The sequence below is a fragment of the Bubalus kerabau genome, chromosome 4 (assembly GCF_029407905.1).
Source record: "Bubalus kerabau isolate K-KA32 ecotype Philippines breed swamp buffalo chromosome 4, PCC_UOA_SB_1v2, whole genome shotgun sequence".
In the NCBI taxonomy this organism is placed as follows: domain Eukaryota; kingdom Metazoa; phylum Chordata; class Mammalia; order Artiodactyla; family Bovidae; genus Bubalus; species Bubalus kerabau.
Window position 1 is genome coordinate 22,578,973 of NC_073627.1, and position 24,401 is coordinate 22,603,373.

General features: G+C 45.0%; 1 protein-coding gene across 1 annotated transcript; it reads left to right on the top strand.

The window, feature by feature from the left end:
- The first annotated feature begins 8,807 nt into the window (after positions 1 to 8,807).
- Positions 8,808 to 13,270, top strand: LOC129651223 (keratin, type I cuticular Ha8-like). Its single transcript, XM_055579922.1, has 7 exons — positions 8,808 to 9,299; positions 9,496 to 9,578; positions 10,619 to 10,775; positions 11,140 to 11,301; positions 11,390 to 11,515; positions 11,984 to 12,204; positions 12,810 to 13,270. The coding sequence occupies exons 1-7, from the start codon at positions 8,808 to 8,810 to the stop codon at positions 12,901 to 12,903; spliced, it is 1,335 nt and encodes a 444-aa protein (XP_055435897.1). The 3' UTR covers positions 12,904 to 13,270.
- Positions 13,271 to 24,401: the final 11,131 nt, after the last annotated feature.

Below are 24,401 nucleotides of genomic sequence, written 5' to 3' on the forward strand. Positions count from 1 at the left end.
CCACTGCTGGTGGAGGGTGGTGGTTGAGACGAGACTCAGGCCCATGCTGAGGATTAACAAAGGGGATCTATGGATCCCAAGTCGAGATAAGCTGGCTCGCTGCTGTCTTGTCCTAGTCACTTGGTCCTTCCAGGAAACAAGCTTGTCTTAAGACCTACCTTCTTCTAGCTCCCATTTCCTTCTGCGGGCAGGAAGCAGTACCCAGCCCAAGATGCTCCCAGGAGCTCCATTACAGAAACAAGACTTCTGGGGGTCTAGAAATTGCCTCTTCTGTTTCGGGGAATGACCCCTCTCTGCAGGTGTGGATGTGTCAGGTGGGCCCCCACATGCCACAGGGGGTGGGTCTACAGTCACAGACTCACCCACATGTTGGTTTCGACACTCCAGTCCCCGGGGAATGAGAGTCAGCTCCTCACAGAGTCCCAGTGTCTGTGCTCGCATGCTGAGCTCTTTCTCCCTCACCTTTGATGGGGCGGGGGAGACCTTGTAAAACATGACTAATTCCTCCTATGAAGGGTGTGGCTAGTGATACAAAGTGGGTTAAATAAACACCATATGAAGACAAGGGAGTTACGAGGAAGCATCCAGTCTTCAGAATTTTTTAGATTTCAGAATTGCAGATAAGCTCTTTGTGGTTTTCTACTGTTTTAGGAAAAGTAGTGTTTGTAAAGATAATTACTTTTTATTTTATCCAATTAATACATTGCAAATAGTTTAAGACTTCAAATTATGCTAAAATGCATATATCAAAATATAGCAGTTCACCTCTCCCATCAATTTGTCTTCCCAGAAGCAACTGTTTTCAGCCTTTAGCTCTTTCTTCTGGTGTGTATACATTTCTATAATGCTGAATTATATGTGAATATGGTTAATGTTAGAGTCTTCAAGTTTAGATGCTATCTAGTCTTCCTGTTATGGTAAATAAAGAATTCGTTCTCTCTACTATACCATTATTTTCTCTGCTTCCCCTGAGTTCTGCTTTCTGGGATATGATTCTTCCCCAGTAACTATCAGGACAGATTTTATAATCTTCATTTCCTACAACAGAAAATGAAAGCTCTGTGACTTAAAGCCAGAACCCACACTTCTGCTTGATTTCAAAGTGCTGGTTTTCATTATATCACATTTCCATGGTCTCTTTTCTTGTTCTTCCAAGTCACTGCTTTTCAACCTTGGCTGCACACTGGAACCACCTGGAGAGCTTTAAAAAATACCGATGTCCCTGTCATGTCCAGGGATTCTGAAGTTATTGGTCTGGGTGTGGTCTGAGTATCAGAATTTCTATACGTTTCCTAGAAGATCTTACTGCGCAGTTAAGGTTAGAAGTTGTTTTTGATGGGATTTTAAGGGGGGAGAACTTATTCCAGATGTTTCTAACTGCCACATTCAGGAGAGTTGCCCCTTCTTAGAGCAGTGGTTACCAGATTTGAGCATCCTTCGGAATCTCCAGGAGGGCTTTTGAAACACAAATTGCTTGGCTCCAACCCCAGCATTTTTGAATTCTGTGTATCTGGAGTTGGATCTGAAAATGTGTATCCTGACAAGTTCCCAGATGATCCTAATGCTGTTGGCCAGAGAACCAGACTTTGAGAGAACCACTGCCCTGGAGGCTGACAAAGCTAGGTTAGAAAATGTCCAGACCCTGGGTTTTTTTTTTTAGCACAGTGTGGAAACCAACATGACTCTGGAGCTTTTCTTATCAAAAAGCACCTCTCTGTGCTGGTGCATCCCTGCCTTACCCTTGTCAAAGGCTCACTTGGTTTAGTACATTTCATGGGTCAGTGTCAAAATCTGAGAAATGCAGAAGACGGCCCTTGCATAGAGCACATGGCACTAAAAGAGCAAGGCTGTTTCTTGAGACATGCAAACCAACCAGTGGATTCTACCCTTTCCAGGCCCAGCTGGGACCTTGGACTCTAAGGAAAGCATGGGACATCAGTAGGTGGTAAGATGATGAAGCAGTCATAGCCGGCCCCATTGCTACACTGCCTTCTGTTTTTCTAAGGGCAGATCTGTTGAATGTGCATTCAATGTGATCTACCTTTGACTTGACTTCTATGTAGGTTTATAAAATAAACGAATATGTAAGAAATATACTGTCATCAATTTGGGTTGGGCAAGTGGCATTGAGTGGTACATGGAGTTGACTCCTATGGATTCTTCCTAGCTCCACATTCAGGGATATCATATGGGTACCTGATGTTGGCTATTATGGAAGTATTTGCAGCACAGAAATTGGCATACGCTAGAAATCAGGGCTTCCTACCCCTCCCGGAAAGCTAATTTACTGGTGCACCCCTGGTGGGTGTATACGTTTTTCCACGTTGTTTAAGAATCTCTGATTTTACTTCACTGGTTCAACATACAACTACCTTCGAGTAATCACAGGATGTTTCTCATTCTCTACTCACTTAAATGCACGTCCATGGAGTACTTAGTCTCTCTATAGACTATGACCAGGCTCTGTGCTGGGTTCTGGGGATACAGAAATGAAGGAAGAGAAGCAACAAGATAGACTCCCTGATCTCAAGGAGATCCCCACTCGGTAGTGGGGGGGCACGCCCATAATTTTCAGGGATGGAAGGAGTGTGCCAGCAGGGGGTGCGCTACCTGCCTGGGAGGCTCAGGAAGGCTTCACAGGGAGTGTGGTTGAGCCCATGAGCTCATTCATTTGTGATAGTCATTGCCCCTAGGTGTTTCAGACTCAGGATATCTAGTAATAATGGATCTATAATAAGCAAAATAAAGCCATTTCCAGTACCTTTCTATTTCCCACCATCGGAATCTTTGATCTATGTCAAAAATCTATTTTTAGTCTAGCTGAAACACAATTCTGCATTTCCTCCCTCCCTGGAGCATTGATTATCGGGGCCACCCCAACTCTACCAATCCACCTTCTGGAGCCTTTTTCCCAATCATCTTGGCCAGGGCAAGGAGGACAGATCACCTGGAGGAGCAGAGGGTGGAATAAGAGGCTCACAGGCACCACTACTCCTTCTGCCTGTGAGCAGAGGTGCAAGCTCATGATTGCACTTGTTAACATCCCCATCTCCAGGATTCCATAAGACCTGTTTCCCACACTCTCACCAACATTGTGCACTATCCAATTAAATTAATCCTATAAGGAGAAAGTAGTATCTCCTTACTATTTTAGTTTCTACTTCTTAATCATCAGTGAACATCCATTCATATATTAAGCCATTCTTATTTTTATTTTCCTGAAAACACGAAACATTTTTAAGGGGGTGATGGTGATGGTTGGAGATCCTAAAGAGGAAGGGAACTGACATTATTAAGTGCTTACTGTGTGCTAGGTATTATGCTAGAGGTCTGCCACTTGGTGTCCTTTATTCCTACCAGTAGCCCTGTGTGTAAATATTACTGTAAATGTTCATAGGACAAAAGTGGAAAAGCCAGTTTAAAATGCAACATTTAAAACACTAAGATCATGGCATCTGGTCCCATCACTTCCTGGCAAATAGATGGGGAAAAAGTGGAAACAGTGACAGATTTTTATGTTCTTGGGCTCCAAAATCACTTCGGACAGTAATTGCAGCTACAAAATTAAAAGATGCTTGCTCCTTGGGAGAAAAGGTATGACAAATCTAGACAGCATATTAAAAACCAGAGACACTACTTTTCCTACAAAAGTCTATATAGCCAAAGCTATGATTTTTCCACTAGTTATGTATGGATGTGAGAGTTGAGCCACAAAGAAGGCTCAGTGCCGAAGAATAGATGCTTTCGAAATGTGGTGCTGGGGAAGACTCTTGAGAGTCCCCTGGACAGCAAGAGGATACAACCAGTCAATCTTAAAGGAAATCAACCCTGAATATTCAGTGGAAGGACTGATGCTGAAGCTGAAACTCCAATACTTTGGCCACCTGATGCGAAGAGCTGACTCACTGGAAAAGACTCTGATGCTGGGAAAGATTGAGGGCAGGAGGAGAAGCGGGTGACAGAGGATGAGGTGGTTGGATGGCATCACCGAGTCAATGGACATGAGTTTGAGCAAATTCCGGGAGATAGTGAAGGACAGGGAAGCCTGGCGTGCTGCAGTCCGTGGGGTTGCAAAGAGTCAGACACGACTTAGCGACTGAACAACAACATAGGACAAACTGGCTGCTTTTAAAGGTTAGGTAATGTGGTTGAGGTCAGGCAGCTCAGAAACGGAGGTTTTGGTATTTTCTATTTCTGTTGCTGTGAAGTAACAGGCAATATGTATGTTGATCTCTGTCTCTGTTTTCTGGCAGAGAGCTCCTAAAGCTCTTGTGATTTTCCATGTGATAAGAACATTGGGAGCATCTTTTGTTCTACTATTTGATCTTCTACTCCAGTTACTGACGCAGAGCTCCTAAATCTCTTGGAATTTCCTGGGTGATAGGAGTGTTCTTTGTTATAATGATGTGACTCTCGTCGGGTCCCTGCAAAACTTAGGATGATGGCTAGTCACCAGCAGGACCAACCCATGATTAGAAGCTTGGAACTTTCCACTTTATCCCCATGCTCTGGGAAAGGGAGAGGGACTGGAGATGGTTAATAATTGATCCTACATGATGAACCATCCATGAAAATCCCAAAAGTGTGAAGTTTAGAGAACTTTCAGTTTGGTGAACATGCAGAGGTGATAGGAGAGTGGTGATCTGGAGAGGGATGGAGGCTTTGAACCCCTTCCTACCTTCCTTAGCCTCTGTACCTTTTCATCTGTATTCTTTATCATATCCTTTATAATATACTAGTAAAGGGAAGTGTTTCCCTGAGCTCTGTGAGCCATGTTAGCAATTTATTAAACACACAGAGGAGGCTGTGGGAACTCTGATTTCTAGTTGTTTGGTCAGAAGCACAGGTAACAATCTGGGACTTGGAATTAGTGTCTGGAGTGGGACAAGTTTTGTGGGATTGAGCCCTTAATTTTTAGGATCTGACACTTAACTCCAGGTAGATAGTATCAGAATCGAATTGAATTATAAGGACATCTAGTTGGTGTTGCAGAGAATTGCCTAACATGTGGAAAACCCATACATCAGGAGCCAGAAATATTATGAGTGGACAAGTAAAGAAAAACCAGGCTTATTTTCTCTAGACAGTTGCAAAGAAAGCTAGGTTCAGTCTTGATCTGCCCTTGGGCTATGAACAGAATAATGGGAAGAAAGACAATGACATGTCTAATGACTTCAGAAGTGTGGCACCACCCCCATGGATCCAGGGTGGAGACTTGCTACTAATGTCTCCCCTTCAACTAAGGGACCATGGCTTTTGTTGATACACTCCTAGCGTCTAGGCTATTTCATAGTGGGTGGAAAAACAACATTGATAGATGACTAAACTTTGTGGATTATGGGGCTTGAACCTAAGACATCAGATGGCAAAGTTTTATCTAACTGGAAAAAAAGCACCTTTTCCATCATTGAAGTCTCAAGTGTCATATACCTAGAATAATAGTATGATATGCTAGTATCAACACTGTGTTTGAAGACACAGCTCCTCACTTCTGTCTGCAGTAGACTTCCTGCCTGTGGATATCAGTATTCCTAAAGTTAGACTCAGTGAAGAGAACTTCGTGCACATAGGTGAAAGAAGGAGGGCAATAATCTCCTCTTTCGTGCTCTGTGTTCACCACTTCTTGTCACGGAACCTGGTTCACATTTGATCACCAAGGGCCACAGGGACTTTTTTTTAAAGAACTGGAAAGGAAGGCAGTCTTAGGTATGAGAGCTAGGATCCTCACCCATACTCACTTCCTTTGAGAAACATGCAGATCAGTGGAACCAAGCAATTTTACAATGGAACATCAGTGGCATTATACAAGATAGTGTATCCAGTAGAAACCCATGTCAAGACCATGATCAAACTAACAGGGAGGAGCATCATCCAGACATACAAATCTTCAGAAGTGATGTAATGCTATAATAAGTGTGCTTTGAGATGAAACATATTATGCATTTTAGTCAATGGAATGAATCCTGTCAGAGCATAAGGTCAAGGTACCTTCTATTTAGCAAGTCAAATGAAATGACTTTAAAAGTCTAGTTCTCTGGTTTATAGGGAATCGAGTTGCTATGTGATGAAGTGGAGGAGAGTAACAAAGGAGTGTTTGAAGATGTAACCTATGCAGATTGCATCCAGAGACCTCTGAAGGATGGGATGGCCTGGCCTGGTGATGCCTCCTAATTATGGTGTCTGGAAAGGGCTATTCATTGATGAACTCTGAGTGACTCTTAGGCCAGAGCTGACCTTTCAGGGGAATGTAGATGGAATTTTTGAATTCTGTATTTCTTCTTGATAGAATGCAAAGTAGTAAAGAGGTTTCATTCATTATTTTTTCCTGAATTTCCTTCCAAGTCACTTTAGTTAGTAAATTGCTTTTAAAGATGTTAAGGACTTCTAGAAGTGAATTCTTTCTCACCTACTAAGACACATTTCAGAATAGTCTGAAGCTCTGACATGTGAATCCCTGACATTGTGAGTCTAATTAATAAAAACCTCACAGGAGATAGGTTTAAATTCATTTTGTTGTTGTTGTTTAGTCTGACTCTTTTGTGACCCCATGGACTGCAACCTGCCAGACTCCTCTGTCCATGGAATTTTCCAGGCAAGAACACTGGAGTGGGTTGCCATTTCCCACTCCAGGGGATCTTCCTGGCCCAGGGATCAAACCCGCATTTTCCTGAATTGGCAGGTGGGTTCTTTACCACTGAGGCACCTGGCTCAGTGGTAAAGAACCCGCCTGCCAATGCAGGAGACCTAAGAGACGAAAGAGATGCAGGTTCTATATCTGGGATGGGAAGATCTCCTGGAGGAGGTCATGGCAACTCATTCTTTCTTGGAGAATCCCATGGGCAGAGGAGCCTGGCAGGCTACAGCCCATGGAGTTGCAAAGAGTCGGACATGCCTGAAGTGAGTTAGCATGCACACATGCATCTGGAAAGCAGATATATATTTTTATATATATATATGGAGAGAGAGAGAGAGAGAGAGAGAGAGAGAGAGAAAGAGAGAGCAGGTTATCTAGTCCCTATAGATGTCTCTATATATCTAGTCTCTATTCTATGTATGTAGTCCCTATAGAGATGTCTGTTCAGTGCTTGGTTAATGCTCAAAGCCCTGCCTAATACTCATTTTCTCAAAGATCTAGTTACAACCACTTCGGGGGCCCATGTTAGATCTTTCTCAGCATTAGGGGCCTATAGTCTGCCAAAAATTTTGAGAAAATTTGAGACCTTAGCCATCAGGTGTTTTGGTTCCCTGGTACTAAGAGCTAGTGGTGTGTTTGATAGGAGGTATAACTATTTTGGAGATGGAATGTTTCCCCTGGGCATTTTCCTGCACAGTCCTCGGAGAACCCCTACTGCTTTGGTACCCCAGCATTTGTATTTTCTGGGAGAAACAATATAGACAAAAAAAGAACAATATAGAATATCAGATTCTTGTTTTCTCTTTTAATTTCAACTTCTCGCTCAGTTTCTGAGCCTTTTAATCCTTCTTCCTCTAGCAATGACCCGGCTGTTCTCCTGTTGGGGGCTAGGGTGGGGGATCAAGGGGAATAAGAACAGGCTCTGGAGTGGAAAGAAACATACTGAGGAGAGCTTTGACACTTTATAATTGGCCTGATCAGAGAAAAACAACTTCACATCTCTGGTCCCCAAAACCTTATTTATGGCAAAACCAATATAATATTGTAAAGTAAAAAAAAACAAAAAACAAATAAATAATAAATAAAATTTAAAAAGCCGTATTTATTTATTTTTGTAAAATTAAGGTAAGAATACCCACCTCACATAATGTAGGAAGGATATAGACAATATAATCAATAAATCCCCTAAGACACATGATAAGTGCTCCAAAACAGACTTTAGAATCAAGCAAGTAAGACTCGAAGAGAGACATCAGTGACTTTGACTCTTGCATTTCATGGTCAAGTTCATGTGATTTAAAAAGATTATTTGAATCTCTTATATGAGATTCAAAAAGATTATTATTATTATCAATAATCTTTGTTATTGTTTTTTTGTGCTCACTTTTCTTGGTCTAGATCAGGTTTTCAGAGTCACCCTTATTCTAATGATTTCTCAGACACTATTGAAAACACCCATGGCTACCCAAGTTATAGTGCTTCTTGAAGGACAGAAATGATATCGTGCCTAACCAACTGTGTGTCAGGTATGAGCCTGGCACATAGGATGTATCAGGAGATGTGTGTTGAATGAATGGACTTATCAGAGAAGTCTTATTGCCCCTTAGAGTGGAGAAGAAAGGCAAACAATTGAAGAAAGAAGAAATAGAAAACTTCTTGATAACCAATAAGCCCATAACACCTGCCAAAAACCAGTTTCTTCCCTGGATAGGGAAGGCTGGTTGAGTCTTCGCCCAGGTCAGTGCCCCTGTAGTTACAGAAGTTTGTCTCTCCTGTTGCTCTGATGACCTACAGGAATAGTCACGTGTTCAGTGTGGACAAACCACTAAGGAGGCCAACCATCTGATGACTGAAAGGACTTTTGTTCTTTTAAAAATAATGAAAAGCTTCTGACAGCCCACCAACAGCTCATCTGATATCAAAGAGCCAGGAGGCACCTCAGATTCATCAACATTCCTCTAATGAGGTGAGGAACTCTTAATGGTAAACTCAACAGCTGAGTAACAGGATGACGGTACAACAGTAGGTAGAGAATCAAGGCAGGGAGGTCAAAGAATGGAGCCCACACCCACTTGGGATGGGGTATAAGAGGGCCGGGAGGGAAGAGGGTTGTCAGATGCAGTGGCTCAGCCTTCTCAGTGGCTCTGAACCTCCTGTGTATCCTCAGTCCACCATGACTTCCTCCTGCATCAGCTCATGCCACGCTCTGGGCTGCACCAACATTCCTGGAGCAAGAAACATCTGTGTCTCCTCCATTGACGCTGGAGACCAGCTTGGGGCAGAGATCAATGCTGCCCTTCTGGGCCTCTCGGCCACCCTGGCACACGCCAACCGAGTCCGAGTGGGCACAACCTCTCTGGGCCAACCTAGCCTCTGTCTGCCTCACAGCTGCAACACCGCCTGTCCCTTGCCGGGGACCTGCGACATTCCCGGCAACATCGGAATCTGCAGAACCTTCAGTGAAGGCTTCTTCAACAGTCACGAGAAGGAGACCATGCAGTTCTTGAACGATCGGCTGGCCAGCTACCTGGAGAAGGTGCGCCGGCTGGAGCGGGACAACGCGGAGCTGGAGAGCCAGATCCGGGAGCTGAGCAAATGCCCTGAGTCCACCGTGTGTCCAGACTATCAGAGCCACTTCCGCATCATCGAGGAGCTGCAGCAGAAGGTGAGGTGTGGAGCAGCCCGGGTGGGGTGTGCTGGGCCCAAGGGAGGTAGAAGGGCATGGAAGGCAAACACCCACCAAGAGCTCAAGGAGCTTTGGGTTCTTGGAGTCTCCCGAGCATGAATATAGACATCACACGTAGAGCAGGAACCTGGAGTGTGATGCTCTGTATGTGAACTATCTTCCTGGCTTTGCTCAGATCCTGTGCAGCAAGGCTGAGAACGCCAGGCTGATCATCCAAGTGGACAATGCCAAGCTGGCTGCCGATGACTTTAGAATCAAGTAAGTAAGGTTGGGGCTTCCCTGTTGGCTCAGTGGTAAAGAATCTGCCTGCAATGCAGGAGACCTGGGTTCAATCCCTGGGTGGGGAAGATCCCCCAGAGAAGGAAATGATAACCTGCTCCAGTATTCTTGCCTGGAGAATCCCATGGACAGAGGAGCCTGGCGGGCTATAGTCCATGGGGTCACAAAAAGTCAGACACGACTGAGTGACTAACAAGTAAGGTTGAAGGAGGGCTCAGAGTGACTCCTTCCTCCACCTGAGTCCCAATGTCCGAATACTTGCTGGATGAGTGAATTACTGTCCTTTTTCTTCCTTATTAAATTTTTTTTTTTTTTTTTTTTTTTTTTGCTGGGGTTCTCTCACTTTTACAAACCAAACTAATAGAAGGTAGATCAAATTGAGTATCTATAGTTTGGTATTAGTCTGTCTTCATTTATGGTTCCTAAAATGGTTGTGATAAGGCAGTCTGACTTCATTAACCAGGAGCAAAACAAAGTGATTTCTAGAATAAACTGAGCCATTGACAGCCACTGAATTTCACATATAAGTTAAAGGAGCCTCTTAGAGATAAGTCAGGGTCCAGATTTACCTATGGAGCAATCTATGGTGCTCTCAGGTGCCAGGTGTTTCCACTAAACAAAGATGAAAGATAAGAGATGGAAAAATATCCCAACATAAGGGATAAAGGAGCAAATCAATGACCAGGCAGTTGGCTATTGCTTATCCTAGTTAACTAAGAGCTCATACAATGGCATGAACCCTGTGTTGGGTCCTAAGGTACATGATCTTAGGCAGGTCAGTTAATCTTTCTGAACCAAAGTTGCCTCATTTCACAGTGGTGAAAATGATTAAGTGCTGTGAATGTCTCACTAGACAGTGAGCTGTTTGAGAGTGGGTGCTGTGTCTAAGTCATCTCCAAGGCCAGTGCTGAGCCAAATGAGCAAACGAGGGTCCAAGCTGGTAAAGAGGGTGGGGGCAGGGCCAGCTGAGAGGGGCTCTCCTTGGCATCTCGGTTGACTTGTGCCTTCTGTGATGGAAGGCATGAGAGTGAGCGCTCCTTGCGCATGGTGGTGGAGGCGGACCTGTGCGGGCTGCACAAGATCCTGGATGACGTGAGCCTGGCCAAGGCTGACCTGGAGGCCCAGCAGGAATCCCTGAAGGAGGAGCAGCTCTGCCTCAAGAGCAACCATGAGCAGGTCTGGTCCTACAGCTGCAGGCTCCATGGGGAGGGGAGGGTGCTGGGCAGAGAAGGGAGCGCCTCCCACCAAGGGTCTCCAGGGTTAGAGTCTGGGCTCAGGTGGCAGTAGGATAAAGGACTGATCTGGGCCTGAGAGTCAGACTGGCCCAACTGGATGTGGCAGAGTGGGGTTTCTTCTCTAAAGGTATGCCTTGTAAGATTAGGCAGGTCTCCAGGTGGGTCCTTCCCACTGGACCCAGTGCAAGACTTTTCACATCAGTGTGTGTGGTGTCGCATCTCATGCTGCTTGTTGGGGAGGGGGCTCAGGTGCTCTCTGTAATGCCCTTTTCTTACTGCAGGTCTTGGTCTCTCTGTCTCTGTAGGAAGTGAACACTCTGAAGTGTCAGCTGGGAGATAAGCTCAAGATTGAGCTGGACGTGGAGCCCACCGTGGACCTGGGCAGGGTGCTGGAGGAGATGCGGGGCCAGTACGAGGCCATAGTGGAGACCAACCTCCGTGATGTGGAGCAGTGGTTCCAAACTCAGGTGAGGGCGGTGCTGCAGAGCAGGGAGGGATCCGGCTGCATCTGGCCAGGGAGGTGATCGATCACCTCTCTGTGTGCTCATGCTGCAGTCTGAAGGCATCAGCCTGCAGGCCATGTCCTGCTCAGAGGAGCTGCAGTGCTGCCAGTCGGAGATCCTGGAGCTTCGACGCACAGTGAACGCCCTGGAGGTGGAGCGCCAAGCCCAGCACAACCTGGTATGGTCCTCCTCACCCTTACCACGCTGCGAGGGCCACAGGCCCTGGGCTCACAGCAGCATCCTTTAGATGTCTCACTAATCAGTTTCATTAACAGTTAAGTCAGAGCTCAGGATCTGAGTCCTCTGAAACTTGATGCCTTGTTGTCAAGGTTATTTTGACCCAGAGGATGGTTTCCATTGAAAGTCACTTCCTTCAGAATCAGGTGTGGTGGTTTAAGCACTCATTCTACATGATTTTACTGAATGTCTATGTCAGGCATGGGTGATGCATGGGTAACCATGACACCATTCAAGTTAGGTTTTTCTTTTCGTGAAAAGTCTTGGCCGTATTGACAGTGGTTTATCCAGAGCTCAGGAGTGCCCTATGACTCCTTGGAATCTGTCCCATGTGGCTGAGCATGGCCAGGATTTTCACTGCATGATTTGGGGGCAGCTAGGTCTCTCACCCCATTATTTCCCATTATAGAAGGACTGTCTACAGAACTCACTGTGTGAATCTGAGGCCCGCTTGGGCACCGAGCTGGCCCAGATGCAGAGCCTCATCAGCAACATGGAGGAGCAGCTGTCTGAGATCCGGGCTGACCTGGAGCGGCAGAACCAGGAGTACCAGGTGCTGCTGGATGTCAAGGCCCGGCTGGAGTGTGAGATCAAAACATACCAGAACCTTCTGGAGAGTGAAGACTGCAAGTATGTATGATCTAGGCCAGGGGTCCCCAAGCCCCAGGCCATCCTGGTTCTTGGTCCATAAGGAACCAGGCCATAGAGCAGGGGGTGAGCAGCAGATGAATGAAGCTTCATCTGCTGCTCCCCATCACTCCCATTACCACCCAAGCCATCCCCTCTTTGCGAGTCCCAGTCCTTGGAAAAATTGTCTTCCACAAAACAAGTACCTGGTGTCAAAAATGTTGGGGATCGCTGATCTAAGCAATTCCTGGCCATGCCATTCCACAGAGCACTCAAGAGCTTGTTCAAGATCTCATTGTAAAGAACAAGCTTCCCTGTGCATGCTCTCTCAGTGAAACATTCACCTCTCCTGGTGTGTGCAGACTGCAATGCTGATAGAATGTTTTAGGAATGATAGCAGGGTCCCTAAGCCACATTGACCAAGGGACTCCTGGATGTGGAGAGATACAGTGAGAGTGAAAGTGGGACTGCTCTGTAGATTCCACTGGGATGTGTAATTTGTTGCTGGTGGACCTGTCCTTAAGACTTTTGGTCTTACCTTTCTGTCCATCACTGAGATACTTTTCACCTCCCAGGTCAAGGTCATTCTTCTCTCTCTCTCCCTGCAGACTCCCCTGTAATCCCTGCTCTATGCCTGCCTCTAGAACCCTTTATCCCAGCAGTGCTCTGCCTGCCCGCACCAGCACTAAGAGCCAGTTCTGAAGGTCTGTGTCCCAGTGCAGAAGATCCAGGCTGCTGGTACCGGAGCTAGGATTGCCCTCACCAGCTTAGTCTTCCTTCCAAAAAGACCAAACCCACTGGAGGCATTTTCACTGAATCATAGGATAACAGATAACTTCTGAGCAGTGGTTTCCTGTTTGTTCCTTAAGCTGTACTTTTCCCCTTTGTTTCCATGTTGTAATGGTCTTTCACTAAAGCTATTGTTTTTTCCCAGTGTCTCTTCTGGGATTTTGGTTCTACTCCAGTGCTTCAGAATCTCCTCAAATTTAATTGGGTTCCTGTATTCAGTGGTCAATAAACCTCCTTCCTGTATGACATGCTTCTGGTGTTTGGCAATGTATGTGATGTGATAAAGAGCCCTGGCTGTCAAGACCTTGGGTGGTCACCGGCCCTGGAATGTCGCTGCCAGGAGTTCTCTGGGGCACTGGGGTCTTAGCCTCTGGATGGAGGCCCTTTGCTGACATTGGGATGTGTACATACCTTGCCCATCAATCTCAATTGACTGGTGAAGGGAAGCGGTGTTCGTTGCCAAACCTGAATTCCTTCAAAACAGCTCAGAACTAACATGTCCCTACTGTGCTTTTGGCATCTTCAGCCTCTTGGTATTTTGTCCAAGAGCAAAAATCACGCAACTCAGAGTTCCAGTCTGGTCAGAGGGAGGTCGTGTTGAGAGCTGCCTTGGCCAAGTTGCCAAGTTTTTTCTTCTTGTTTGAATTGGCCCTTTTCATAGAGGCAGGCTTCCATGGTGGCTCAGATGGTAAAGAATCTGCCTGCAATGTGGGAGACCCGGGTTCGATCCCTGGGTCAGGAAGATCTCCTGGATGAGGAAATGGCAACCCACTCCAGTATTCTTGCCTGGAAAATCCCGTGGGCAGAGGAGCCTGGTGGGCTGCAGTCTGTGAAGTTGCCGAGAGTTGGACATGACTCAGCAACTAGCGCGGCAGTACTACGCTTTCATGAAGGCGTTGGCTCCTCATCGATTCTCTTAGACACGGCAGCCCAGATTGGGTTCCGGGGACAGTTTTCTTGGTCCTGGCCCACCTCTTGTTTATATTTTTCTGTAGACAGATGCTGCCACTTTTGTATAGGCTTATCTCCTCTGCTGCCGCCTTCGAAGTACTAGAGTGAGGAATGCAGTTGGCAGGAGTGCTATCTGCTTTTTGGACGTGGCTCTGACCCTGGCCAAGATGGTTCTCAGCCAGACACAGTGAGAGAGCAGACAGGGAAAAGCACCCGAGAGGCTCTGTTCTCTCCTTGCGGTGCTAGTCAATTTAGCTTTTGGCATATTTATGCTGAGTGGGTCCAGAAGAATGAAACTCTCAGGTCTCAGCTTCCTCTTGAACCCTGGTCCAATGACCAGTGCAGAGTTGATTCTTCTTCATGGTAGTGAGATAAGCTGGGACCTGGGACCCTCTATTGCAATGCACGCATGTGTGCTAAGTCGCTTCAGTTGTGTCTGACTCTCTGCTCTGCTATGGACTGTAGCCCACCTGGCTCCTCTGTCCATCAGATTCTCCAGGCAAGAATACTGGAGTGGGTTGTCATGTCCTCCTCCACAGGATCTTCCTGACCAGGGATCGAACCTGCATTCTCCTGCATTGGCAGGCGGGTTCTCTACCATTAGCACTACCTGGGAAGCCATGCACCTAGACAAATGTCTCCTCGAGCAACAGAATACAAAGAAACTATAAGGGACTAAAAATAACTGCATGCATGCCCAGCTAAGGCAAATCCTAGACAACAAGAAGCAAAAAGACCAAAAAGACCAATTGTTGCTTCTGAAGAGCTGGTGACAAAAACAGGGTGTTGGGAAAGCAGGGTACTGCAAATGCCCCTACACTCAACACCTCCAAAGGGGTGGGCCAACCATCTAAGCCACTCTGGTGTGGCCCCTGGACACACCCCTATTCTCACTGCATGTTAAGGAACCAGCTTGCCCCTCCTTGGGCAGTGAAGAAGGGAACCTGTTAACTTGTTTTGCTCCCTCCCACAGCTGCAGCAGCCCCATAATGCCTTACCTGAATTTCTTGTCTGGCCTCTTATCAATTTATTTTGATTGCAGGAGGCCACAAGCCCTGGTTGGTGACAGTACCATAGTGTGGGGGAAAAAGCATGTGCTCCAGAGTCAGACAGACCTGGGCTCCAGTCCGACCTCTGTGACACTAGCTGAGTAAAACTGGCCAGGTTACTACACACTCTTGAGACCTATTCCTCAGTGGTGAAATTAGAAACTTTGTAGTGTCCTCTCGCTGTTGTTGAGGGATAATCTGTATAGTGCTCCCGTCATATGGAAGGTGCTTGTGGCATATCTGTTTATGAGGTTCCCCGGAAAACTGCAGGGATAGATTTTTCTTAGAGGGACAGAGGAGCTAGAGAGGTGGTCACAGAACCCATTAGCAGCACCCGGGGCCATACATTCCCATGTGGGTGGGCTGGAAGCTTGGCTGTATTCTTTGGCTACTTATAAACAATAATGAAATAAACCACTATCACTTCTGGAGCTCAGTTTTCTACTCCAAGTGCCCTAACCAAAACCAAAAAGCTTTCTATGGGCAGTCAGGGGACAATAATGTCCTAGGGGCTCTTGTGGGCTTTCTTCTAACAAGTAACTCAAATGTCAGAAGTTGTAAGGAGTGGCCATGAGCACCATGTGATTGGCCATGGAAGTCTGGCCTGTACCCCACTTGCCTGACCAGGCCACATCCTGAATGAACTCTAATTGTGGGACCCCCAGGGCTATGAGGTGTGGAGGAAAAGGCTATTCAGATATAGGGGACTGCAGGCTGGGGAGGCTGGTAGGTGGTGACCATTCTGGCCCAGGACACCTGGGCATTGTGCTTTCACTCACATTCATTCTTGCAACCAGAGGACTCAGGGCTCCCTCTGGTACCAAATCCCAAGCACCCCTCTTCTTACAGGTGATTCTCCCACCTGCCCACTAGGTTCCTCTCTCTGGTCTCCCCGTATCACACTACCCTCATGGATTAAACTGATATGGGCCCTGAATTCAGTATCTGATTTTACTTGGGCCACAGAAATTTCAGCCATGTGGACTGATTATTTTTTTCCCCTGAGATTTTTGCTCCCTTGGCTTGGGACCACATCTAGTTTTGAGCCACCTCGTAAGTAAGGCCATTAGTTTTCTGTTTACCAGCCATGTATTACCAAGGTGCTCATCTGTAATATTTCTTTCCAAGCTTCACGTAATAACATCAATTAAGTCTCTGCAGGCCCCTCCATTCATCACCTGTTTTTTGACTCCAAATGGCATTTACCCCAAATCCTAGCAAAGTGGAAAGGAGTAAGTGTGACTGCCTGCAGGCCCCTGTGGTGGATGCTGGCCCACTCAGAGAGCTCTGGGAAAGAACTCACACTTCTGCTCCCACCACTGTCTATGCTGGGAGAACAAGAAAACTGAGGTGGAATTCTAGACTTTCCATAATATGAGCATTTTTTCATTTAGACACCATTTTTTTGGATGGCCCTTGATATGCGACTCTAAGGCTCCACTTCGCCTTCCTCTCCTTTTTAGAGTCCCTTGGGCTGCAAGGAGATCAAACTAGTCAATCCTAAAGGAAATGCGTCCTGAATATTCACTGGAAGGACTGGTGCTGAAGCTCCAGCACTTTGGCCACCTGATGTGAAGAACCAACTCACTGGAAAAGACCCTGTTGCTGGAAAAGATTGAGGGCAAGAGAAGAAGGGAGCAAAGGAGGATGAGATTGTTGGGTGGCATCACTGACTCAGTGGACATGAGTTTGAGCAAACTCTGGGAGATGGTGAAGGACAGGGAAGCCTGGCGTGCTGCAGTCCATGGGGTCACAAAAAGTTGGCTACAACGTAGCACTGAACAACATCTTCCTAAGAACAAAATCAAATTTGCCTCTTCTGAAGCCCACTTACAATAATTTCCATGAGCTCATCTTGTTGAATCATTTTTCTGTCTTTTTCCTATCTAATTACATGTTTCTCAACCATGCCTTTTCATTTAATATATGTGGAAAAAACCCTACCTTTTTTACTTAAAATTGTTTTAACTTTTAAAAATATAAATACAAACTAGTGACAGTTCAGTTATAATACAGATTGTGATTGTTTTCAAATGCCATGCCCTCTAAGCAAACTATCTTCCTGCCACCTGTTTTGGAGACTGCCACCCCTCCAGTCTTAGCAAGGGGAGGAGGGACTCTCATTGACCGTCACTGCTGGCTTGAATACGAGCCCCTGGGCTAAATCAAGCCATTGTACCTGCCTGCCAGGTGTAATAAATATCAGTATCTGCATTTGCAAAGAGTTTCCCTGTCCCTCCAAAGAATCCAGACTGATCTCTCCTGGCTCCAGGCTTTTATCTCTGACGCCCTGCTGGGCAGTGACCTTTCATTCACTGGCTCCAAACTTGAACTCAGCTTCTTCTTCTCAAGCCAGCTCTCTGCCTTGACTTCTCAGCTTCCTTTCACATTACCTTATTGTCCCAGGAACCCAGAGGTGACCTCAAGCACACTTTTGGGGGTCCTCCTTCCTCTGAGGAAGTCCTTCCTTTGACCCCCACCCCCATATAGAGTACATGGCCCAGACTTGTAGCATTCTTTTGTAATATCTCTGTTCTCCATCCCTTTCTTTCTGATGGCACTGCAGGTGGCTGGATTTGGTTTCTATCACATGCTGTCTGGATTCTTTAAAAGCCTCCTCCTGCCTCATCCCTTCTCTGCCAAGTTCATCCTGCACACACTTCCAGCTCTTTACTCTTCCATTTAACATGTCTTAAGCATATATTATGTACCGGGCACTGCATTGTGTACTAGAGAGCACACAAAATGGAGATTTAGTGTTCCTACCCCAGGGTGTGTACAAGTACTAGTTAAGTTTCCTGAACTGCTATTTTCATCATTGCTCCCTTTTGCTCAAAAACCACCGGAGAACTCTGTTCTGTCCCCTGCTGTATTTCCAGCTGCTTAGATGAGTGTGTGGTCCAGAGCAGGAAATTGGTACCTGTCTGTTGAATGATTAGAATGATCAGATGGGTCTGTTGGACATTCTGTGGCTGAGATCTAGTGGCTTTGACTTGGTGTTCGGAGACAAGGAACCTGGACTTGAGAGTCAGGCAGACTTGAGCTAATATTTCAAGGTTTGTGAGCTCAGGCAAGTTAACTAATTGCTCTGAGTTTTCCCTTATTCTACAATGGGATGCTTTAAACTACTCTGCAGTGTAATTATAATTAAGATATGGTTACCTAGAGAAGGAAATGGAAACCAGCTCCAGTATTCTTGCCTGGGAAAGCCCATGCACCCTCTGTAACCCTGGTGGGCTACAGTCCATAGGGTTGCAAAGAGTCAGACATGACTGAGCACATACACAAAAGAAACAACAGCAAGAAAGCAATAGTGGTAAAGGTTAATTAAAATAATGTATTTAGGAAAGAGAGATGGTTATATGTGAAGCACATGGTGTACCTTACTTGGAAGCACATAGTAGATAGTCAAATATGGTATATCAACTTTGAATATATAGGGGTATGTGTGTGTCAGAGAGAGAGAAAAGAAATGCCATCCTGTATGTTAAGTGCCAGGTGAGATTCCCAGCACATAATAGATGTAAATAAATGTTGCTTCTTGACCTTTGTCAAGGTGAACTGAACTGAACTGAACTGAAGGTGCAAACTTGACCTCTGTCTGTCCTCTACAAGCATTGTTTCATTTGCACCTGTTTCTTACCCACAAGATTAACAAGCACTGTATGGGTTTCCCTTCTTGCCCCTCCTTTCTTCCATCTCAGATGTTCTCATGAGACAAACCTCGGTGAAGAAGAGAAAACTAGGAAAACAAACAGAACTTGCCTATTATATTGACAAAAACACAGGCTAACAGATTTTAAATGTGATCATTCAAACACTGGCTCCTCTTGCACTCAGCAAACACCATTTTGGTACAGTGGGCTTCATCTACACGGGATGATAGTCACAACAAAGCTCATCTATCTCCCTAAAGCAGCCCTTCTGTTCTCGAAGTGTTGGCCCCAGACCAACAGCATCAGTATCACCCAGGAATTTGTTAGAAATGCCAACTCTCAGGCCTGACCCCAGACCTACTGAATCAGAAACTCTGATGTGGGGCCTGGCAATCTACATTTTGTAAGCTCTCCAGGTGATTCTGATGTTGGTGAAAGTTTGGGAATCACCTGTGCAGATGTTACAAAAATAGGAGACCACAATTTTAGCCATGAATTAGGCTGAGTTTGTTTAAATTGGCCTTAGAAATGCTCTGTGACTCTCTACGTGTGGGCTAAGTTACTTTAATTGTGTCCAGCTTTTTGCGACCCTGTGGAGTATAGCCTCTCAGGTTCCTCTGTCCATGGGATTCTCCAGGCAAGGATACTGGAGTGGATTTCCAGGCCCTCCTCCAGGGGATCTTCCTGATCTAGAGATCGAACTTGGGTCTCTTATGTCTCCTGCATTGGCAGGTGGTCATGTCATTCAGGGGCAGACCACTGCTGGCTGCAACCTCACATTTCTGAGGTTGCACAGTGCTTCTCTTGAGCCCATGTGCATAGCTCTGCTTCTGAGAGTGCCTGTGCTTGCCTTTTTTTCTTTTCTTGGAAAATCTCTTTGCCTGTCCAAATCTACTTATCTTTAAGGTTCCAGATCCAGTCTCTTTGATGTCCCTCTACATTTCTATCTCTCCGTGACCTCTCCTTCTCTGAGTTACATGACCTTTTCCTCTTTCTGCTCTGAGTTTTTTGAGAGGTGGGAGTTCTCTGCTTTGCCTCTGGTGCTTGGGAAGGGTTTTGCTGGGATAGGAACTCATGAGTAATAGATCATTTAGAGAAGGTCACTGGGACAAGGCACCTCAGTGAATATTGCTTACATCTGTACACAGTGTAGTTATGGGGAAATGTCCCCAAGGGTCTCATTAACTGTATATAGAACCAGCTGGTGCCCAGGAGTGTGGTGGTGACGTCAGCATAGTTCACATGAGAGGCTTGGACAAGAGGTTTTGCTGGGGAATCTACTGGTTGCCTCTAAATCCAAATTCATCAGAAATTTCATTCTAGGGCCCCTACTGCAGAGTATAGGAACAACAGAGTGTATTCAGAGGAATAGCTTCAAACTGGTGAGGGGCTTTAGAACCTTGCTAAATGAAGAACCAGGAATGGGAAATTGCAACCTTTTCATGAAGAGCTGAGGTCTGCCCATGTGGCAGAAGGACTGTACTTATCTTCTGTAAGCTCCCATGGGTAGACCTAGAAACTAAATTAACTAAAGGGCAAACTCTCTGACTTACTTGCTAATATATCACCAATATCCAGCACCCAAACCTGCCTGGCACAGCAGTGGTATTCAACAAATATTTGTTGAATGAATGAAAGAACAAATGAAAGCAATAAGCAGAAATATCATGGAAGGAGGTAGATTTGTTTCTGCATAAAGAACTTTTTAACAATCTCCTATATTGTTTAAAGCCCCTTTAAAGCAGAGCTAGCTGTTATTTATCTTTTTTTTTTTTTCAAAAAAATGTTTGGATTTACAATGTTGTGCTAGTTTCAGGTACACATCAAAGTGATTCACTTATACATGCGTGCACGTGTGTTTAGTTGGTGCTTCAATTGTGTCTGACTCTGCGATCCTATGGACTGTAGCCCGCCAGGCTCCTCTGTCCATGGGATTCTCCAGGCAAGAATACTGGAGTGAGTTGCCATGTCCTCCTCCAGGGGATCTTCCCAACCCAGGGATCAAACCCAAGTCTCTTGTGTCTCCTGCATTGGCAGGCGGGTTCTTTACCACTAGCACCACGTGGGAAGCCCTCATACGTTTACATATATTCATTCTTTTTCAGATACTTTTCTCATATAAGCTATCACAGAATATTCAGTAGAGTTCCCTGTGCTATATGGTAAGTTGGTGAAAAGCTGAAGGCATTCCCTCTGAGATCAGAGACAAGACAAGGATGTCCACTGGCACCACTTTTATTCAACATAATTTTGCAAGTCCTAGCCATGGCAATCAGAGAAGAAAAAGAAATAAAAGGAATCTAAACTGGAAAAGAAGAAATAAAACCATCACTGTTTGTAGATGACATGATACTATACATAGAAAATCCTAAAGATGCTACCAGAATACTAGTAGAACTCATCAATAAATTTGGTAAAGTTTCAGGTTACTGAAGTAACACACAGAAACTCTTGCCTGCCTATAGTGTATATACTAACAGTGAAAGATCAGAAAATTCTTTTTGGTAACCAAAAAAAGTAAAATATCTAGGAATAAACCTATCTAAGGAGACAAAAGACTTGTATTCTGAAAACTATAAGACTCTGATGAAAGAAATTGAAGATGATACAAACAGATGGAAAGATATTTATTTCTTGATTCCAGTGTCTTGCACAAAGCCTAGGAAACCATGAGCTATAGGAGTCAAGTGGCCAGTGACAGGATGGGCCATCTTTGAAAGTGGTAGGTGAGATAATGAATTGGAAGTTTATAAGGCAATGGCACCCCACTCCAGTACTCTTGCCTGGAAAATCCCATGGATGGAGGAGCCTGGTAGGCTATAGTCCATGGGGTCGCTAAGAGTCTGACACGACTGAGCGGCTTCCCTTTCACTTTTCACTTTCATGCATTGTAGAAGGAAATGGGAACCCACTCCAGTGTTCTTGCCTGGAGAATCCCATGGGGACGGTGGAGCCTGGTGGGCTGCCGTCTATGGGGTCGCACAGAGTCGGACACAACTGAAGCGACTTAGCAGCAGCAGCAGCAGAATGCTAAAGGAGGAAAAGGAAAATGGCAACCCACTCCAGTACTCTTGCCTGGAAACTTCCATGGATGGAGGAGCCTGGTAGGCTAGAGTCCATGGTGTCGCAAAGAGTGAGACACGATTGAGCGACTTCACTTTCTTTCTTTCTATAATTCCTTTTGGAGAAGGGAATGGCAACCCAGTCCAGTGTTCTTGTTTGGAGAATCCCATGGACAGAGGGGCCTGGTGGGCTGTGGTCTATGGGGTTGCAAAAAAGTCAGACACGACTAAGCAACTAACACACATACACAAACACACACACATACACACACAATGCTAAAGGCTCCTAGACTAGAGGACTTTGAGATCTCTTTGGGCTTGGAGAGTCCATGTTTTAAAGTCAGCTAAACATGTACTTCCCTGGTGGCTCAGTGGTAAAAAACGTGCCTGCCAATGCAGGAGAGGCGGGTTGGGTCTCTGGGTTGGGAAGATCCCCTGGAAAAGGAAATGAGAACTTATTCCAGTATTCTTGCCTGGGAAGTCCCACAGAAAGAAAGAGCCTGACGGGCTACAGTCGACAGGGTTGCACAAGAGTCAGACAAGACTGAGTGACTAAACAACAGCAAAATATGTACTGCTACCTCAGGGACCCTCATGGTGAATTCATTCATCTTAGGAGTGGGGTCAAGGTAGCATCTTCGTTAGCATAGCCTGGAAGCTGGCTGGCTGCCCTTTTCCAGGGGTTATTGAACAACCGGCCACTTTGTTTGAGGAATAGAAGAGGCCATAAAGCTTCTGATCCTCTGAGTGTGTCTGAAGATTAAGGACATTCAAATTTTGTTCTAGAGTCTCCTAGAGTCACGGACAACCGAGGTAAGTGACTTTCAAAGAAAACACAGGAAGTTTCAAAAGATCAAAGATCAAAGTTCTTGAGTGTATATCTTCTTAAATAAGATGAGGAAGAAGACAATCAATGAGAGGACCAGCGTCTAACAAGGGAAGATGCCAGAAAGCAGGGGGAGACATCTGAGAACAGACATCAAAAAATACTAACCATGCCCACCTTAATTAGCCTATGGACGCCAATACACAGGAGCATAGTTTAAGTTCTTGAGAATCTTGAATTACCTAGTTTCATTCATTAGTTTTTTCCCCCAATTCCAAAAATTATGCTTTACACTTGTATAGGGAAAGTCTAAATTGCCAAAATTAGTTATATTTTCATTTTAATCTAGTTTAAAATACTTTAATTTCTCATTTGACTTTGGCGCATGGATTCCTAAAAAGTGTGTTATCAGGTCCTTGTTAGTTATTCATTTTAAATATAGCAGAGTGTACATGTCCATCCCAAACTCCCTAACTATCCCTTCACCTGCTGTAGAGCACATGGAACTCTGCTCAATGTTATGTGGCGGCCTGGGTGGGAGGGGAGTTTGGGGGAGAATGGCTACATGTACATGTATGGCTGAGTCCATTCGTTGTTCACCTGTGACTATCACAACATTGTTTAGTCGGCTATACCCCAATACAAAATAAAACGTTTTTTTTGTTTGTTTGTTTGTTTTTTTAAAGTGTGTTATTCAGTTTTCAACTACCAAAATCAGCTTGGAATTTAGGTTTCTCTTTCATTGTTCTGGCCTAGTGTTTTCCCTTCATATTTACATAGGAAACTTCCATCTCTTTTCTGTTACTTTCGTTCTAAAGGAAACTGGATCTTTATTTTTCCTTAGATCTGAGGAGAATCAGCTTCCAGGGCAAGTGTCCTGTCTTTGACTCCCCTTAACTGAAGACTAAATATGAAATGGTCCTGGCATTCAAGGCTTCCAACAACCTGGACTAAACATAACTTTCCAGTGTTGGCATATAGTCTTCATAGTAAGTACCAACACAGGTAGACTGTTTTCCATTTCTCAAACGTGTTTCATTCTGTTCATTTCGTTCTTTATGAGAAATGCTCTTCCCCCAAACCCTTTCTGGAAGCCATCATTCAAAGCACGTTTATTTTTCTTTTTCGATATGGACCATTTTAAAAGTGTTTATTGAATTTGTGACAATATTTCTTCTGTTTTATGTTTGATTTTTTGGCCATGAGGCATGTGGGATCTCAGCTGTATGACCAGGGATTGAACCCCACACCTCCTGCATTTGGAGGCCAAGTATTTACCACTGGACCAGCATGGAAGTCCCCAAAACACATTTAAAATGTTCCTATTGGACTTCCCTGATGGTCCAGTGGTTAAGAATCTGCCTACCAATGCAGGGGACATGGGATCGATCCCTGGTCCAGGAAGACCCCACATGCTACGGGGCAACTTTGCCTGTGTTCCACAACGATTAAACCTGTGTTCTTAGAGCCCGCACATCACAGTGAAGAGTAGCCCCTGTTCACCAAACAAAGAAAGCCCATATGCAGCAGTGAAGACCCAGCACAGCCAAAAATAAATAAATAAATAGAAAAATAATTTAACTATTCCCTTTTCCATGAAGTCTTTCTGACTCTCAGTGTGTTTTCTTCTACTTAAAATCATCACAGTTCTTTAAGAATTTTTTAATTAAAAAAATTATTTTCTAGTATTCTCTATTATTGCCTTTTTAATATCAAGATCACTAAATTTCTTATCCTTCTTATTAAAATAGAACTCCCTCCCTCCAGCAGTGTCCCACAATGCAGAGTCCACACCAGTCTGCTGAAATGAACTCCTGACTTTTTCCTTTCCTCAGTGTGCCCACTGGATTAATATTTTAAACTTGCC

Excerpts from the sequence above, each read along its gene's own strand:
- LOC129651223 (XM_055579922.1), top strand. The coding sequence starts at position 8,808 with ATGACTTCCTCCTGCATCAGCTCATGCCACGCTCTGGGCTGCACCAAC. Across the intron at positions 9,579-10,618 it reads GCCGATGACTTTAGAATCAA|GCATGAGAGTGAGCGCTCCT; the intron begins GTAAGTAAGGTT and ends CTGTGATGGAAG. Across the intron at positions 11,516-11,983 it reads GCCAAGCCCAGCACAACCTG|AAGGACTGTCTACAGAACTC; the intron begins GTATGGTCCTCC and ends TTCCCATTATAG.